The sequence below is a fragment of the Coregonus lavaretus genome (genome assembly GCF_964263955.1).
Source record: "Coregonus lavaretus genome assembly, chromosome: 31".
Taxonomy (NCBI): Eukaryota; Metazoa; Chordata; class Actinopteri; order Salmoniformes; family Salmonidae; genus Coregonus; species Coregonus lavaretus.
Genome location: NC_140018.1, coordinates 28,951,781 through 28,969,656, shown reverse-complemented (window position 1 = coordinate 28,969,656; position 17,876 = coordinate 28,951,781). Strand labels below are relative to the sequence as shown.

Here is a 17,876-nt window from a genome sequence, read left to right as displayed (position 1 = left end):
AATATTTAAAAAACGTTTTTGATTTGTCATTATGGGGTATTGTGTGTAGATTGATGAGGGGGAAGAAACATTTTTAAAAAATCCATATTAGAATAAGGCTGTAACGTAAAAAATGTGGAAAAAGTAAAAGGGTCTGAATACTTTCTGAATGCACTGTAATTAGTAACGTGGCTAGCTAGTTACTAGCCTTGTGTGAAAAAGGCAAGCAGTGACAGTGTTTAGCTACTTTGTCAAATCAATGTTTTTCCTAGTATTCGGTAAAAGTGTTGTGTTGGATCCACAAAATCTATTCAATGTTAATCGGACTCTTACCCAGCAAGATGTTAGAACTTGTGGAAGTAAGTCTGTATTCTCACTCCATTTCATTATAACAACCAGGTTTGGCTGGTATCATGCTTGAGATCTTCGCGCAATGGGCTCATCAGTGTTGTTTTTCCTTTGCAGTTGTCTGTGGACAAGCTCATGGATCAGGGGAGCCCTGCCCTTGACACAATCAAGATGCAAGCTTACTTTGACATGAATTACACATCTCGACGTAAGTGGGGGCTTTAAAATGCTCAAAGGATGCATGAACCAATGTATCTAATAATGTATGACTCATATGGTCTACTAACTAAACCCTAACTGTGTTGAGACATAAGGCCATTGTCAAGTACCTTCTAAAGACATGGCATGCTGGTCTTGTACCCATTCATCAGTTTATCCTCAAAGGTCGTGTTTTGTGTCCCAGGTGAGTTCCTTGAGGATCACCAGCGGGTACTTCAGTCAAGGCTAGGCCCAGTGAGTCGAGAAATCCCCGACAGCCGAGTGAAAACACGTGAGGATCTGGAGGGCCTTTACCATAAGATCGTCAGTAATGTTCTGCTGCGCTCAGGTCTGGTTTCCCCCACAGACATCACTACATTGCGAGAGGCTACAGGTACCCATAAGGACTATTTTATTCTCATTTTGTACCACTAATTAAAGGGGCAATCCTTAGTTGCTACATCAATTTTTGGGACTTATAAATGAATTATATTTACCCATTGATTCTTGAAGAAAATCAATGCCCTATGAGCATAGTTAACTTGTCATACCCAATCAGAAACCAAAATATAAGCTTGTTTTACTTTAGTGTTTGTAAACAAAGTAAATTGAAACAAACACTATATAGCCTAAAAACATGATTAAAACTATAATGTTGATATCATGGATGGTCAGTCCTTGCACCCATAGCTCTGTCTATGAATTTGAGTGGTTACATTTCTCCATCCCCATCCCTCAGCTTTTTACTGAAACAGAGGCGGGAAGTACGTTTTGCTATTGTTTAAATTAAGGTATCCCTATTCACAAAGAAGGTAAAGGGCAAAATGGTAAGTTGTAATTACACTGGCCATGAAAGTGATGGTGTTTACAATGTGGGAATCATCCCATTTTCCACCATTTATCATTTTGTTCCTGTTTTGCTCATATCTGAATTACTGTGTGTGTTTTGCAGATGCCTTACAAAGCATCTTTCCCCAGTCAGAGCTGGGGACCTTCATGTCCCTCCTAAAGAAGGTCAAGGAGCAACAGATCAACAAGCTCAGCATGATTGTGACTGGCCTCTTCAACAAAGACAGCAGGAAAGGAGGAGAGGTCATCGATGACTGTGAGTTCCCAAACATCAAATTTGTTTTCTGATAGTGAATGGATATTCTTGTTAACTGAACTACAGAGCTCCATACTATTAATTGTCAATTTCCTATATAGTGCCAGCAATTCTGAATGAAGCCATTCCATCCACTAGTAAAGACATTGATTAGGAACTGGAGTTTGGTGTGGCAGTACACAACCCTGCTGGAGAGGCTCCTGGACCTGGAGGCTGAGACCAGAGACTGCTTTAACAGGCTCTATAACATACGACAACATGAAGCCTTCCTCAAAGTTATTTTGGTGAGTTGCAAGGGGATGGGCTTCATGAGGTCAAGTCATTTCATTAAATTGTCCCATGAGTGTTTCTTCAAGAGTATTCTGTTTCATAAAGACAGTTTACCCATACTTCTGCTTCAGTTCTTCACCAGGCAGATGTCATTCTATGTGCAAAGCAAGTTGAATCCCTACAGACTGAACTAGCGACACGGAAGAAGCTTTTGAGGATCACCGTTCATTCGAAGACTGCAGTACCCACTGCACCGGGTTTTGTAAGTATCTTGCACATATACAGTACCAGTCAAAAGTTTGGACATCATGTAGTAACCAAAAAAGTGTTAAACAAATCAAAATATATTTTATATTTGAGATTCTTCAAATAGCCACCCTTTGCCTTGATGACAGCTTTGCACACTCTTGGCATTATCTCAACCAGCTTCATGAGGTAGTCACCTGGAATGCATTTCAATTAACAGGTGTGCCTTGTTAAAAGTTAATTTGTGGAATTTCTTTCCTTCTTAATGCGTTTGAGCCAATCAGTTGTGTTGTGACAAGGTAGGAGGGGAGGGGAGGGGAGGGGAGGGGGGGGGGTGGTATACAGAAGATGGATCTATTTGGTAAAATACCTAGTCCATATTATGGCAAGAACAGCTCAAATAAGCAAAGAGAAACGACAGTCCATCATTACTTTAAGACATGAAGGTCAGTCAATACGGAACATTTCAAGAACTTTGAACGTTTCTTCAAGTGCAGTCGCAAAAACCATCAAGTGCTATGATGAAACTGGCTGTCATGAGGACCGCCACAGGCATGGAAGACCCAGAGTTACCTCTGCTGCAGAGGATAAGTTCATTAGAGTTACCAGCCTCAGAAATTGCAGCCAAAATAAATGCTTCACAGAGTTCAAGTCACAGACACATCTCAACATCAACTGTTCAGAGGGGACCGTGTGAATCAGGCCTTCATGGTCGAATTGCTGCAAAGAAACCACTACTAAAGGACACCAATAAGAGGAATAGACCTGCTTGGGCCAAGAAACACGAGCAATGGACATTAGACCGGTGGAAATCTGTCCTTTGGTCTGATGAGTCCAAATTTGAGATTTTTGGTTCCAACCGCCGTGGCTTTGTGAGACGCGGTGTGGGTGAACGGATGATCTTCGCATGTGTAGTTCCCACCGTAAAGCATGGAGGAGGAGGTGTTATGGTGTGGGGGTGCTCTGCTGGTGACACTGTCAGTGACAATTAACCAGCATGGCCACCACAGCATTCTGCAGCGATACGCCATCCCATCTGGTTTGGGCTTAGTGGGACTATCATTTGTTTTTCAACAGGACAATGACCCAACACACCTCCAGGCTGTGTAAGGGCTATTTTACCAAGAAGGAGAGTGATGGAGTGCTGCATCAGATGACCTGGCATCCACAATCCCCCGACCTCAACCCAATTGAGATGGTTTGGGATGAGTTGGACGGCAGAGGGAAGGAAAAGCAGCCAACAAGTGCTCAGCATATGTGGGAACTCCTTCAAGACTGTTGGAAAAGCATTCCAGGTGAAGCTGGTTGAGAGAATGCCAAGAGTGTGCAAAGCTGTCGTTAAGGCAAAGGGTGGCTATTTGAAGAATCTCAAATATAAAATGTATTTTGATTTGTTTAACACTATTTTGGTTACTACATGATTCCATATGTGTTATTTCATAGTTTTGATGTCTTCACTATTATTCTACAATGTTGAAAATAGTAAAAATAAAGAAAAACCCTTGAATGAGTAGGTGTGTCCAAACTTTTGACTGGTACTGTATATTCGGTTATATTTGAGTTACCGGGAGTGTAATAGGAATTTCCAAGTGAATAAAAGAGAAGTCGAAGATAAAGTCAATCTTAAATCCATTTGGTTTAATACAAGTTGCAACAGGGAGACATCTAGCATAGAAAATGTCTAACTGGCCTCTTGGAGACAGGCCCATTTATATACTAATACAACAGTGAATAATCAGTGTGTCCTCAGTCCATGCACTTGGTCCTCCAGTCTGGCGTCAATCACTATCAACAGATATGAGAACAATCCATAACATTCAGCATCAGGTCTAGTAACCATCAACCCACACCTAAAATGTCGCAAACAGAACAATGGAAAGCATGCGTATTACAGAAACTCCAAATAGTGATCAAATATACATTTGATCACGCTTAATAAAAATATGAACTTTAGTAATCTTAAATATTCCCATTACATGGTAGTTTCCCAGACACAGATTAAACCTAGTTCTACACTAAAAAGCACAGGAATCTCCATTGAAAGTGCTTTTTAGTCCAGGGCTTAACCTACAGTATGTCTGGGAAACCGGCCATTAATGTCTAGGCCTCAACTCTCAAACTATATGTCCTCTTCCAGCCCCATTTCACAGCTCTAGCAAAGTATTGGTCAGGTCTTCAGGATGAGATGGTGCTGTTGAGCATCCTCAGTAACATGATGGTGAACCTGCAGCCCTTCCTGGCTGCTTAGTCCCAGCTCTTCCCTGATGGTCAGTTGGAGGACATACTGGTGTCGGTGATCAAGACCGACGAGCAGAGAATGAAGGAGTCTTCAGGTAAGTACTGTGTTAACACCCTCACATTCACCAACAGTATAGGTCTGCGTTTCTTACATCTCTATCATAAGCTCAAAACCATATTGACCCCTTTGAGATCAAAACACAAAAGTAGCTCTTGCCTGAGACAACATCCAACTTTGACAAATTACCACTGCAATACAAGGGAATTTGTGGTTATACACCAGTGGAGGCTGCTGAGGGGAGGACGGCTCATAATAATGGCTGGAATGGAGTCAATGGAATGGTATCAACCACATGAAATGTGTTTGATACCATTCCATTGACTGCATTCCAGCCATTATTATGAGCCGTCCTCCCCTCAGCAGCCTCCACTGTCATACACTCGTGAAGAAGGATGGGCTTTTACTGCCAGGTGTGTAGATTTTTGGAGGTGGCATTTGTATATATTGTTACAATATTTAAAATATTCACAAGAAGTGACTATGTTTTTTCAGGCAACCCAAGCATAGCAGTCCTGAAACATAGTGAGAAATACTATGTTTTCATCTCCAAGAAGGCAGCTTTAAGATTGGGATCCAACCAGATGAGTACATTGCCCGTGTGGCAGAGAAAGCAAAGTGGTCCCCTGAGCTTATCCAGCTCCTCCAACAGTTTGCCTGTGTCACTCCACACTCTGAGGTATGTTCACTTACAATATCATAATTCTTAAGTTGTATCTTCAGAACTTGCAGAGATATTCTTACCAACGGTGCACTGAAATTCTGTCTCTGCAGATCCGGTCAGGGGAGAGACAGTTGGTAAAACCCATCATGAAGTGTGACAGCAGCACTCAGATGGACACTCATTTGTTGGAAACTAACATTGTGAACTCATACGAGTGGAGTGAGTGGGAGCTGAGGAGAAAAGCAATCAAATTGGTCAGTGATTTCATTGACTCATTATTGAGTGTACTGTTATATTCTATCAGTGGTAGGGTTACCATGGTCTTCTTGCTTGGCTCTTTTTTATTCAAGAAGGTAAACATTTGAACAGTCTCTTATGTCCTGCCTTTTTTTCAGGCCAATCTTCGTAGTAAAGTGACCCCCTCAATGCAGACTAATCTAATTCACTTGAGGAGGAAGAATGTCACCCAAACCTACCTCCCCAAAGATGGTGCATGCCAGAGCAAGAGGAATGTGTTCCTGGCTGGTCTTCAAGGAGGGAAAACCAACACTACACATATGATGAGAACAAACTTGACCAGATCAGTAGATGAATAACTGTTATGTCGTCTTTGTTTTTTTTAAAGAAATTGCAGCTCATTGGGCTGGGTGCTTACTGCCCACCGAAAACTGTTGTCAGTAAGACACACACATCATGTCATATTGTTTGCACTGAGGATAACAAAGAGGGTTACACTTGGTCAAAACAGTGTCTGCCAAAACTTTCCACCAACCGACTGTAGGAGTAGGCACATGCACATGACACAGCCTATGATGGGATGTAAAGTTCGCAGGGCATGACCTCCACCCGCCGGTGGCCCGTCTTACTCCAACTTGAAAGCAAGTGCACCCAACATACCTTGCCATCCTGGGAACATTTTGCAGAGCTGTCACTAGCTAGCTAGCACAAGACTAGAACCAGGCAGACAGATGACAATGGTTTGAAGACTGGTTAGTTCCGACCTTATTCAGGGCCTTCGAGATTGATGACGAGGAGGAGACTTGGCTGATGACTGTGGCACGTTTTGTGAGCATGGAGAGGCCAGAGATAGCCAGACTAGTAAATTGGGCAAAGGAACAGAAGTTGGGTATTGGAAAAATGCCATCAGTGTGTGTTCTGCAAACAATCCAGCGGATGAAGGTGCGGCATGACCGTGGTGAACGGAGAGATGTGGATATGGACAGTGAGGAACAAGGAGAAGAGCCGAATGCAGAGGGTAGATGTGTGTTGAAGAAGAATGGGGCCTAAGCACAACAAACCATACTCTGCTGTCTGATTTGATTTGATGGCTCTGAAATTTAACCTGACAAGAGTGAGGATGAATTACATGCGAGTCCGAGCCTCGCCTTGATGGTCTTCCAAAGGATGATTCTGGGTCAGTGGGAGTTACATTTTTTTTGGAGAAAGTGGAACCATGCCTTTTAGCTGACCCATATGTAGTCACAGGCTGGGTAGAAAATAAATTGGGTACTGTTAAATTGGGGAAGGTAGCTCGAAGTGTGACGATTTTCTGTGTTTCTTCCCCCCTGAGAGAGCGGGCACTTCGTGTCACATGCCTCGGGGCAAGATATCTGACTTGCTTTGCTCTCCGGAGCAGGGTGCCCTGGAAAAGAGTGATTACTGGGGTGGTGTTAAGTGTTGAAGTGGAGCAACTGAAATGGAAGATTCCCTGTGTCTGTGACGCCCGCCGTTTGGTGCTACGCAGACCCGGTGGTGCGCGTAGTGAAACTGAGAAGCCACTGTCGGTCCGTTTGAGTTCTGAAGCAGTCTTTACCTGACAAAGTCATGTTAGGATATGTCAGTGATCCCATTAGAGCTTTTGTGCTGAACCCACTAAGCTGTTTTAGGTGCCAAGCTTATGGTCATGTTGCAGCAGTGTGTAGGAGGGAGATTCCGAGATGTGAGAAGTCTGCAGGAGGGCATGGAACAAAGGAATGTGTAGTATAGGTGTAAAAAATTGTGTTAATTCCGGGGGTGCCCATGTTGCTGAGGATCAGAAGTGCCCTGTGCGAGAGAGACAGGTTGAGATTGCCAGGGTCAGAGAAGAACAGAAGGTGTCATATATGCTGAGGCAGTGGAGAGTAGAGGATGATGGGTCAAGGGTCAAGGGTGAGTAGTAGGCCTAGGCCAATACAGAGTGATACGAATTTGTGCTTCAGTAAGGTTGGCTTCTTAGCATTCATTGCCATGATTATCAACTGTAATGCAGAAATGGAACGTAAATAACAGAAAACAGATGTGGTGGCAGCTGCAGATAAATACTTGGGTGTACAAGGTTTTACTTCAGAAGAGTTACAAGATATGTTGAACGAAAGAGCCCCGTCTTTATGAAATAGTGGGAAATAGGTGTAGTGGTGCAATTTTTTCCTATCCCCTTCCCTTTTTATTTTTGTATCACAAAATGTAACGTGAGCACTCTCCCGCACAGTAGGTGGCGGCATGCACAAAAAAATGTGCGAACGCCATGATACCAAAGAAGAAGAAGAAGACGACTACCTTATTTAGGATTTCATACCTGATAATCATACTTGGAAAGTTCAGTCAGACTTGTCGCTAGACACCTCGCTAGGTGATCACGTTAAATACCCAAGCATTTGTCTAACAACGGATCATAACAATCAAGTTAACCATGACTAACGGTAAGTGAAATCTGCTAGCTATGCTTATTTGCAATGTTATTTACTAATTTCTGTTTCGGAACTATTTAACGCAGCAAGATAGCGCAACGCACTAAAGTTAAACAAATTGTCTTTGGTATTTAGCTATCTAGCGAAAAAAAGACAGCTTCTCTGAACTGAAGCGCAATGCTACGTAGTTAGTTAGTTAGCTTGTTAGCCAGCTGCTGAGTCCAGATACAACTGTCTTAACTTAGCGGCCCCGGCTATATAGCGTGTTCTTGTAACGAATGAGAATCTCGTCAATAGGTGGCCGTCCACACTGTGATTTTCAGTTCCTTGCCTTACTTGCTGTCAACGTCACACTTCATGCTGTCAATATTAATTGTCCTCTCTCAACAGAGCCAGTGAGTGTGATGTTCAAGATGTACTGTCTGTCAGTGATGACACTGGTGGCAGCAACTTACACCGTGGTATTACGATACACAAGGACAATATCATCAACAGCTATGTACTTCTCTACAACAGCAGTATGCATCACAGAGGTTATTAAATTGTTATTGAGCCTTGGGATGTTGACCAAGTAAGTATATCCAATGTACTACTGTTTTCATGACCATCCAAATAATGTTCCAAATGCACTTGGATAGCTATCACTTGCTCTTTACATGTGGTCTCTGCCTTGAAGAAAAACTGTAGAACACCCTTGTGTTTAGTATTTTGTTGAATGAATGCCCCAGTAGCTCAGATTTTACACATTTTTGTCTTCATTTTCACCTTGCAGAGAAACTGGCAGCTTTGGCAGGTTAAAAGCATCCATAGTTGAACATGTATTTTGGAGTCCAAAAGAGCTGCTGAAACTGTGTGTTCCCTCTGTGGTCTATGCAGTTCAGAATAACATGGCCTTCGTTGCCTTGAGCAATCTTGATGCAGCTGTGTATCAGGTATAAACTAGAAATGTCACGATTTCTGCAGAAAACACCACATTAAGAATTGATATGTCTATATTTCCTTTCTGGCTCATATTCTCACTGTATATCCCTACCTAGGTGACCTATCAGTTGAAGATCCCGTGCACAGCCCTGTGCATGGTCCTCATGCTGAACCGCTCTCTCAGCAGGCTGCAGTGGTTCTCAGTCTTTATGCTGTGTGGGGGCGTCGCACTGGTCCAGTGGAAACCGGCAGAGGCCACTAAAGTCCAGGTACCCTTAGTGTTTCTGTTTGGCTTTTTATTTAACCTTTATTTATCCAGGAAGTCCCATTGAGGTCAGAATACCTATTTTATAAGGGAGACATGGCCAATGGGTATACTGGTTTGTTGCTGATGTTCTAATGGCTTGTTTACGATCAAAGTTTGACGTTTGGAATTCTCTGCCATGTCTATTTGATATGGATCTTATACACTTTTCACATAGGATTTATGGTATGTTGCCTGTAAAAAAAAAAAAAAAAAAAAAGGCACATTTTTACCACATTCTTGCCAGCATAAACCTTTTAAATACATCCAATGGCATGAATAGAATAGTATATTTTCAGTTGAATTATGTTACTGGTTTCTGCAGCCTATAGGCTACATGGCTGCCCCATGCAAATGAAATAAATATTTTGTTCATTAAACAGACAAGACACATTCCCCGTATCACATTTTATTTGTCACATGCTCCGACAGGTGTAGACCTTACAAGCCCTTAACCAACAATGCAGTTTTAAGAAAAATAAGAGTTAAAGTATTTACTAAAATAAACTGGGGCGGCCCAGGACTGAGTTTGGGAAACCCTGCACTAGATGACTGTAAGGGGGGGCTCTTCTGAAGTCACCGTTCGCCATTATGATACTCCTCATAAGGAACAGCCTCATAGGAATTAATGGAAATTTACAGTATTTCAATGTAATGTTTCAAGGACAAAAATACATGCTTTAAGTATTTTTTGTTGTTGTAGTGGGGACTGCTACATAAGAACTATTTTTAAAATCCAAAATATTTGTATATTTAAAAAATAAAAATGATTGGCTTCTGTTCAGTTCATACTTTTTTTTTTTTTTACAATACATAATAGTATGTATTAGTGTCTGTAATGAAAGAGAAAAAATAAGTATATCTTCCAAAACCTGTAGCTCTCTACACTAAAAAGCATTATACCATGGTGTTGTTGAATAATCGTTTCTGATTGTCTTGAAGGGCATTCTAGAGCATGTATTATTTCCCTATAATGCACAGTATATTTGCATGGCAGAATTCAATGACATGTTCTATGTTTGAGTTGCTTTTGAAAGCAAAAGTCAAATTGAAAACATTATTGGCATTGTTGAATTTGATTTTCATAATAGCACTCTAGGACTGAGGGTTTGGTTAGCTCAGTGCTTCTCAATTATTTTCTGTTGCGCTGATAGGTCTAGGAAGAAGTAAACATTTTGCGCCCCCCAACTCTCCGCCGCAACTGGAAATAGTATCATTTGTCTATGAAATTGTTCTAAGTACACCTCTGCATAACATTGTATCCTTATTAACATTAAATAAAATAAAATAAAGAAATATAGATCAACTTACAACAAAGAATAACTTTATTAACATTGTTTTTTAGTCTGTAACAGAAAAGACTTAAAGTGCATCAATTTGCCTGAAATTTGCCTTATTTAAACTGTAAAAATTTTTTGACCATTTGATACTGAAAAATAAAATATAATCAATAAATAATAATAAATTCAAATTGATCAGCAACATGAACTCAGGAGCCCAATATATGAAACACTGACCTATAAAACAAAAATGAATAAAACCATTTGTGCTGATTTTTTTTTTTTTAGCAAAATGAGGAAGTCAGCATTAATGGCAAAAGGCACGTTTGTCTTTGAGTTTATCTACCAGCTGTTCTTTAAGATCGTTAGCAATGTCATTTATACGTCTGGCGACAGTGTCATTGGACAGAGGGATAGTTTTTATTTTTGCAGCACTTGCGTCATCCAGCATGACAGAGACCTTGTCTAATGCTGAAGGCAGTATCAGCTCCTCTGCTATGGATTGTTTTTTTTTTGGCACTGAGCAATTTGGTACGCCACCTTATATGATGCTAACAGTGCTCGCTGGTTTACTGAAGTAGCATTCACAAAGCGGGAAGATGGTTGGCAATATTCGGCACGTTTTCGCTGAAAAAACTCAAGCGGCTTATCAGCGTGATTGGGGTGTAATGTATTTAAGTGACGCCTTAATTTATTTGGCTTCATGCTGTCCGCTGCCAACATTTTTAGACACAGTAAACATACCGGTCTTTCCTCTTCTCCCACCGTAGTCACAGTTAAGCCAAGCGCGACATACGCTTCGTCATATTTCCTCGTCTTAGCTTTCGGGAGACTTACGTTTGTCTCATTATCTCCGTCTCTCTCCGCCTTTCTTTTCATCCCTGTTAAATATGTTTCCATGGCGTCTCTTAAGGGTTTGTTATCTGCACTAGCAAGTCTGTTTTGTTTGGTTACCAAGGCAACTACTGTCGCTATCTAGTAAACTTGCTAGCTACTTCAGTGGATGTTGAACACATTTCTAGAGGCAAATGAACACATTTATAGCCATGGTATAAAAGGGATAATCAACTCGTGGCTCTATGCATTCTCTGAAAAGGTGTCGTGGAACACACCTTCCACATCGTTCATTATTTTCCATAGAATGCATAGCCGCTTGTTGTTGATTATTCCTTACACAATGTTGATTACTATAATGCAAAGCTGGAGAAGTTAATGCATTATCCCATAATGTTTTCAATATTGCTGACCAATTTAAGATCAATGTGAAGCCAGTAAAAAGAAATTGCAATAGTCGAGGACAATAAACCTAAGAACTGGTTCACTCAGACTGTAAAAAACACCGGGTTCACTGGTGGCCTTTTTGTATACATCATGTAATACTAGGCCAGCTGCTAACGTTAACTACATTCATTGTCAATGCACAATATTTGTGAAAGGACTATTAGAAAATCCATAAGAACAGCAGTTAAAATTCTACGCATGTATCACCACTCCTTCCATGCTTAATAACATCAACAATGGGTTATCGTTTTGTAAACTAGCAAGCATTCATGGACGTTTGCTTACATGCGTTTCTATAGTTACAAAAGCTGTCAGGGGCAGTCTCTCCCAAAATAGACCAAAAAGAAAATGTTCTACACTAACAATTGTTATACTTACATATGAAATGTCTTTCCACATCCCTTGAATTGGTGCTGGCTGCATCTATTTGTGACACCTCGTGGCATTGTTGACAAGTTGGCTCATTTAATTTGGGGATATTGTTTTTTCCCTGATTCACTTCCATTAATCAAAGCCCCGATAGGAAGAGTATGATAATTGCGGCCCGGTGGCTTCAAAGGCTCTTATTAGCAAAGACATAGCGGTTTGTATAAGTCATTGGTCCCCACACTTCTCAAAGCAGTGCGATGGCACTGTCCCAATCAAAACAGTGCTGAAATGATGTAGTTCAGTGGTTCCAAACTTTTTCACTCGGGAAGAGAATTTTGCAGGTTTAAAGCTTATTTCCTGCAATTCTACACATTTTGTCATGGGGTGCAAAGAGAATTTTGCAGTTTTAAAACTATTTTTTAAATTACAATTCTATACATTGTCTAATGTGTATTCATGTGATATTGGAGTGACAAAAAATGTACAACAATATCTATGGACTGAAAAACCTAAATAAAAAAACGTCAACTGACATAGGCTAGTTGATCCGGACATTTATGACAAGTTATAAATAGCTCTCTAAGGCATGCAATGACTAACATGATGATGCACTGCCCATTTCAAAATTGCACCTTGTGCATTCTATTATTACAACTTTCAAGAGTATGTTTAAAGCCGACACCTCGCATGCCCCACAGTTTGGGAAGCACTGATCTAGTTGACCAGACGTGAGTAGGCTATTGCTTCAAATGTATGATAACAATTGGATGACTGGGAGTTTCAGTAAGCAACAATTTGATACATGACTTTTTGCATTAGCCTACTTTATTTCAGTATTTTCATATTCAACCCCACAGTAAATCTTTATGGATTCATCCAGTTGTGGTTAAGAAAACAGCCCACCACTAAGCATGCACTATGTGAAACTCCCGAGTGGCGCAGTGGTCTAAGGCACTGCATCCCAGTGCTAGCTGTGCCACTAGAGATCCTGGTTCGAATCCAGGCTCTGTCGTAGCCGGCCGCGACCGAGAGACCCATACGGCGGCGCACAATTGGCCCAGCGTCGTCCAGGGTAGGTGAGGGAATGGCCGGCAGGGATGTAGCTCAGTTGGTAGAGCATGGCGTTTGCAACGCCAAGGTTGTGGATTTGTTTCCCACAGGGGGCTGCTAAATGACAAATGTAACAGCCAAGGTTACAGCCTAGTAATGGGTGCTGCCTAGCAAATAAATGTCTCTATTTGTTTTATTGGAAAGCTGTGAGTGTTATTATGATACAATATCAGTACTTGTTGCATTTCCAAGTCCTATCATCAACTGATTCCAGCCTGTGAATTGACTGCGTTGTTTGAATGGACTATTGGCATATTTGTAGTTAATTTGCCAGTTCCTCTAAAACTGGCTGGCTAGCTAGTTAACAAACATACTGTGCAGAAATTCTTCAAATTCATTATTTTACACTCTTATCACAGCACTGGCAAACCATGGTTGACCAACTCCCTGACCAAAATGACTGACCTTTATCCCATCATAAGAAGGTTCATGTCCATTCTAGTATTATAATTCTTAATTCTATGGTCGTTCGTCCCAATGCTGCTTTGGCATTACGGCTACGTTTCATACTAAGCCGTAGATAGAACTTTACTGCAATCATGACTAGGTCGGTTGGTGGAATTAAAAGCACTGGCTTTCCTTTGTTACTGGCAATACCTTTCAGATATAAAGAAAAGGCGGCAAAAGGTTGCCGGCATGGTAAAGTTGGGGGCTAAATGTCTTGGTATGTAAGGAGTATTCGACATGTTCTAATCTTTTTAGGTGGAGCAGAACCCTTTTTTGGGGTTTATGGCCATTGCTGTCGCTGTGTTGTGCTCTGGGTTTGCAGGTAATCTTGCTATCTCTTTATACCTTTTAATATTCTATAACATAATTGATGATGATAATGGCAGGTTTTTATCTAATGGTGTCCCTTTGTGTTTGAACAGGTGTGTACTTTGAGAAGGTCCTAAAGAGCTCAGACACATCCTTATGGGTGAGGAACATCCAGATGTACCTGTCTGGCATCGTGGTCACCCTCGCTGGTGTTTACATGACGGAGGGTGCTCAGGTCATAGAGAAAGGCTTCTTCTACGGTTACACGCCTTGGGTGAGCGTTGTAGTCTGTGAGTCAAATTTCAATATTGATACATGAACATATTCCTGAGTTTCTTGCTTTTCTACAATGCCTGGAGAAATGTACATTGTTTTAAACTTTTCCTAATGTAAATTTGTGTTGTACATTGAATTTACATTTGGTATTTTCTTCTTCCAGTTCTGGCCAGTGTGGGTGGTCTGTACACATCAGTGGTGGTGAAGTACACAGACAATATCATGAAAGGCTTCTCTGCTGCTGCCGCCATCGTTCTCTCTACTGTGGCATCCGTCACTCTGTTTGGGCTACAGATAAGTGAGTCAAATCATTCACATCTTTGTGGGCATGGACTATCATAAATTACTGTTCAGCCACTAGGCTTTGTGTGGTCTCTGACACGCGAGTACTAATATAGCTTAGCAGTGTTTCCCTTAAGATTTATTTTCAGCTGTTGTGGCAACGTGTGGGTACATTGCTACTAGCGCAATGACATGCTACCTGTTCCCATAGACTTCCAGTCATTAAGCCAACTACTATCCATTTAAAGTGCATCTCGGCAGATATTTATATATTACTAAATTACATCATTTTTAGCAGCGATCGCAACAATTTAGCACCTGTGGGCAACCGCTGCTAAATGAATATAGGGGAAACACTGATTTGAACATATTTTTGAGTGAATTTATCAATAGTCCATGGCAGGTTTTCAGTAACCATGTTCACTTTTCATGCAGCTGCTACCTTTGCCTGTGGAGCAATGCTGGTGTGTGTCTCCATATACCTTTATGGACTTCCGAAACAAGACACCACCAAGCTTCCAAGAGCAGACACTGAGTCCAGGCAGAAACTGATCACTGTTTGAAGTCTGGAAGAACAAAAATGTTTATGGTCTTTCCTGACCTCTGTGTTGGAGCTGCCCATAGGCCCTCTTTCACACTGAAGTCTACTGTTGTGTCCCATAATAAGAGTGTCGGCAAGGAACTTAAATAATATAGATGAATCATTATATCAGTGATGCTGGAGCATTAAGGGAAGGTATTTCAAATACACTTATGCTTCAATATTCTGTGGGGAGTGTGGCGCTGAGGCAGAATGTATGCATAGAAAATAAATCCCATTGGGTTTTTATTCCTTATTTTTTTTGTTTACTGTGTGACTGCTGTTAGTCTTGGACAATAGTTTTCATGAACCACTGTCAATGTCAAGTACTCCACAATTGACAAAGTACTGAATGTATATACACAGCTGACAGAATCTCACCTGGGAGAGCCTGGACATTTACAGTCCATTTGGAAAGTATTCAGACCCCTTTCCTTTTTCCACATTTTGTTACGTTACAGCCTTATTCTAAAATTGATTAAATAAATTATTTTCCTCAATCTACACACAATACCCCATAATGACAAAGTGAAAACAGGTTTTTAGAAATGTTTGTAAATGTATAAAAAAAAAAAAACTTACCTTATTTACTTAAGTATTCAGACCCTTTGCTATGAGACTCAAAATTGAGCTCTGGTGCATCCTGTTTCCATTGAACATTCTTGATATGTTTCTACAACTTGATTGGAGTCCACCTGTGGTAAATTCAATTGATTGGACATGATTAGGAAAGGCACACACCTGTCTATATAAGGTCCCACAGTTGACAGTGCATGTTAGAGCAAAAACCAAGCCATGAGGTCGAAGGAATTGTCCGTAGAGCTCCGAGACAGGATTGTGTCGAGGCACAGATCTGGGGAAGGGTATCAGAAAAATGTCTGCAGCATTGAAGGTCTTGGACCCACTAAGACTCTTCCTAGAGCTGGCCACCCGGCCAAACTGAGCAATCGGGGGAAAAGGGCCTAGGTCAGAGGTGACCAAGAACCCAATGGTCACTCTGACAGAGCTCTAGAGTTCCTCTGTGGAGATGGGAGAACCTTCCAGAAGGACAACCATCTCTGCAGCACTCCACCAATCAGGCCTTTATGGTAGAGTGGGCAGACGGAAGCCACTCCTCAGTAAAAGGCACATGACAGCCCACTTGGAGTTTGCCAAAAGGCACCTCACGACTCTCAGACCATGAGAAACCAATATTTAGCTCTTTGGTCTGATTGCCAAGCGACACGTCTGGAGGAAACCTGGCACCATCCCTACGGTGAAGCGTGGTGGCAGCATCATGCTGTGGGGATGTTTTTCAGCGGCAGGAACTGGGAGACTAGTCAGGATTGAGGCAAAGTACAGAGATCCTTGATGAAAACCTGCTCCAGAGCGCTCAGGACCTCAGACTGGGGCGAAGGTTCACCTTCCAACATGACAACAACCCTATGCACACAGCCAAGACAGTGCAGGAGTGGCTTCGGGACAAGTCTCTGAATGTCCTTGAGTGGCTCAGCCAGAGCCTGGACTTGAACCTGATCTAACATCTCTGGAGAGACCTGAAATTAGCTGTGCAGCAATGCTCCCCATCCAACCTGACAGAGCTTGAGAGGATCTGCAGAGAATGGAAGAAACTCCCCTAATACAGGTGTTTTATTTATTTTTATTTCACCTTTATTTAACCAGGTAAGCCAGTTGAGAACAAGTTCTCATTTACAACTGCGACCTGGCCAAGATAAAGCAAAGCAGTGCGATTAAAAACACAGAATTACATATGGGGTAAACAAAACAGTCAAAAATACAACAGAAAATATATATACAGTGTGTGCGAATGTAGTAAGTTATAGAGGTAAGGCAATAAATCAATAGGCCATAGTGCAAAAATAGTTACAATTTCGTAATTTACACTGAAATGATAGATGTGCAAAAGATGATGTGCAAATAGAGATACTGGGGTGCAAAATAAATAACAATATGGGGATGAGGTAGTTGGGTGGGCTAATTTCAGAATGGCTGTGTACAGGTGCAGTGATCGGTAAGCTGCTCTGACAACTGACGCTTAAGGTTAGTGAGGGAAATAAGAGTCTCCAGCTTCAGAGACTTTTGCAGTTCGTTCCAGTTATTGGCAGCAGAGAACTGGAAAAAATTGCGGCCAAAGGAGGTGTTGGCTTTGGGGATGACCAGTGAGATATACCTACTGGAGCGCAGACTACGGGTGGGTGTTGCTATGGTGACCAGTGAGCTAAGATAAGACGGGGATTTGCCTAGCAGTGATTTATAGATGACCTGGAGCCAGTGGGTTTGGCGACGAATATGTAGTGAGGGCCAGCCAACAAGAGCGTACAGGTCACAATGGTGGGTAGTATATGGGGCTTTGGTGACAAAATGGATGGCACTGTGATAGACTACATCCAATTTGCTGAGTAGAGTGTTGGAGGCTATTTTGTAAATGACATCGCCGAAGTCAAGGATCGGTAGGATAGTCAGTTTTACGAGGGCATGTTTGGCAGCATAAGTGAAGGAGGTTTTGTTGCGAAATAGGAAGCCGATTCTAGATCTAACTTTTGATTGGAAATGCTTAATGTGAGTCTGGAAGGAGAGTTTACAAGCTTGTGTGCCAAGCTTGTAGCGTCATACCCAAGACTCAATGCTGTAATCGCTGCCAAAGGTGCTTCAACAAAGTACTGAGTAAAGGGTCTGAATACTTATGTAAATGTGATATTTCCATTTAATAAATTAGCAAAAATGTCAAAACCTGTTTTTACTTTGTCATTAAGGGGTATTGTGTGTAGATTGAGGGCGAAAAAATAAATCAATTTTAGAATAAGGCTGTAATGTAACAAAATGTGGAAAAAGTCAAGGGGTCTGAATATTTTCCAATGGCATTGTATATAATCACCTGGAGATATTTGGGCAGTTCCCTATCCTGTCAAAGCAAAGACATTGGATTTGATGCAACCAGAAACCAG

General features: G+C 41.5%; 1 protein-coding gene and 1 pseudogene across 2 annotated transcripts; both read left to right on the top strand.

Annotated features, from left to right (window-relative positions):
• Nucleotides 1–238: 238 nt before the first annotated feature.
• LOC311107150 (cilia- and flagella-associated protein 206-like) lies at nt 239–5,702 on the top strand (annotated as a pseudogene). The gene is made up of 12 exons: nt 239–338; nt 445–535; nt 731–919; nt 1,478–1,630; nt 1,732–1,914; nt 2,043–2,162; nt 4,284–4,479; nt 4,551–4,672; nt 4,834–4,855; nt 4,938–5,121; nt 5,217–5,360; nt 5,502–5,702. The product of its transcript is annotated as a cilia- and flagella-associated protein 206-like (transcript).
• Nucleotides 5,703–7,614: 1,912 nt separating this feature from the next.
• Nucleotides 7,615–15,187, top strand: slc35a1 (solute carrier family 35 member A1). The gene is made up of 8 exons (XM_084149322.1): nt 7,615–7,784; nt 8,163–8,343; nt 8,545–8,704; nt 8,810–8,962; nt 13,740–13,806; nt 13,907–14,083; nt 14,233–14,367; nt 14,787–15,187. The coding sequence occupies exons 1-8, from the start codon at nt 7,775–7,777 to the stop codon at nt 14,912–14,914; spliced, it is 1,011 nt and encodes a 336-aa protein (XP_084005448.1). The 5' UTR covers nt 7,615–7,774; the 3' UTR covers nt 14,915–15,187.
• The last annotated feature ends 2,689 nt before the right edge of the window (nt 15,188–17,876 follow it).

Excerpts from the sequence above, each read along its gene's own strand:
- slc35a1 (XM_084149322.1), top strand. Across the intron at positions 13,807-13,906 it reads GTTGTGCTCTGGGTTTGCAG|GTGTGTACTTTGAGAAGGTC; the intron begins GTAATCTTGCTA and ends GTGTTTGAACAG. Across the intron at positions 14,368-14,786 it reads TCTGTTTGGGCTACAGATAA|CTGCTACCTTTGCCTGTGGA; the intron begins GTGAGTCAAATC and ends CTTTTCATGCAG.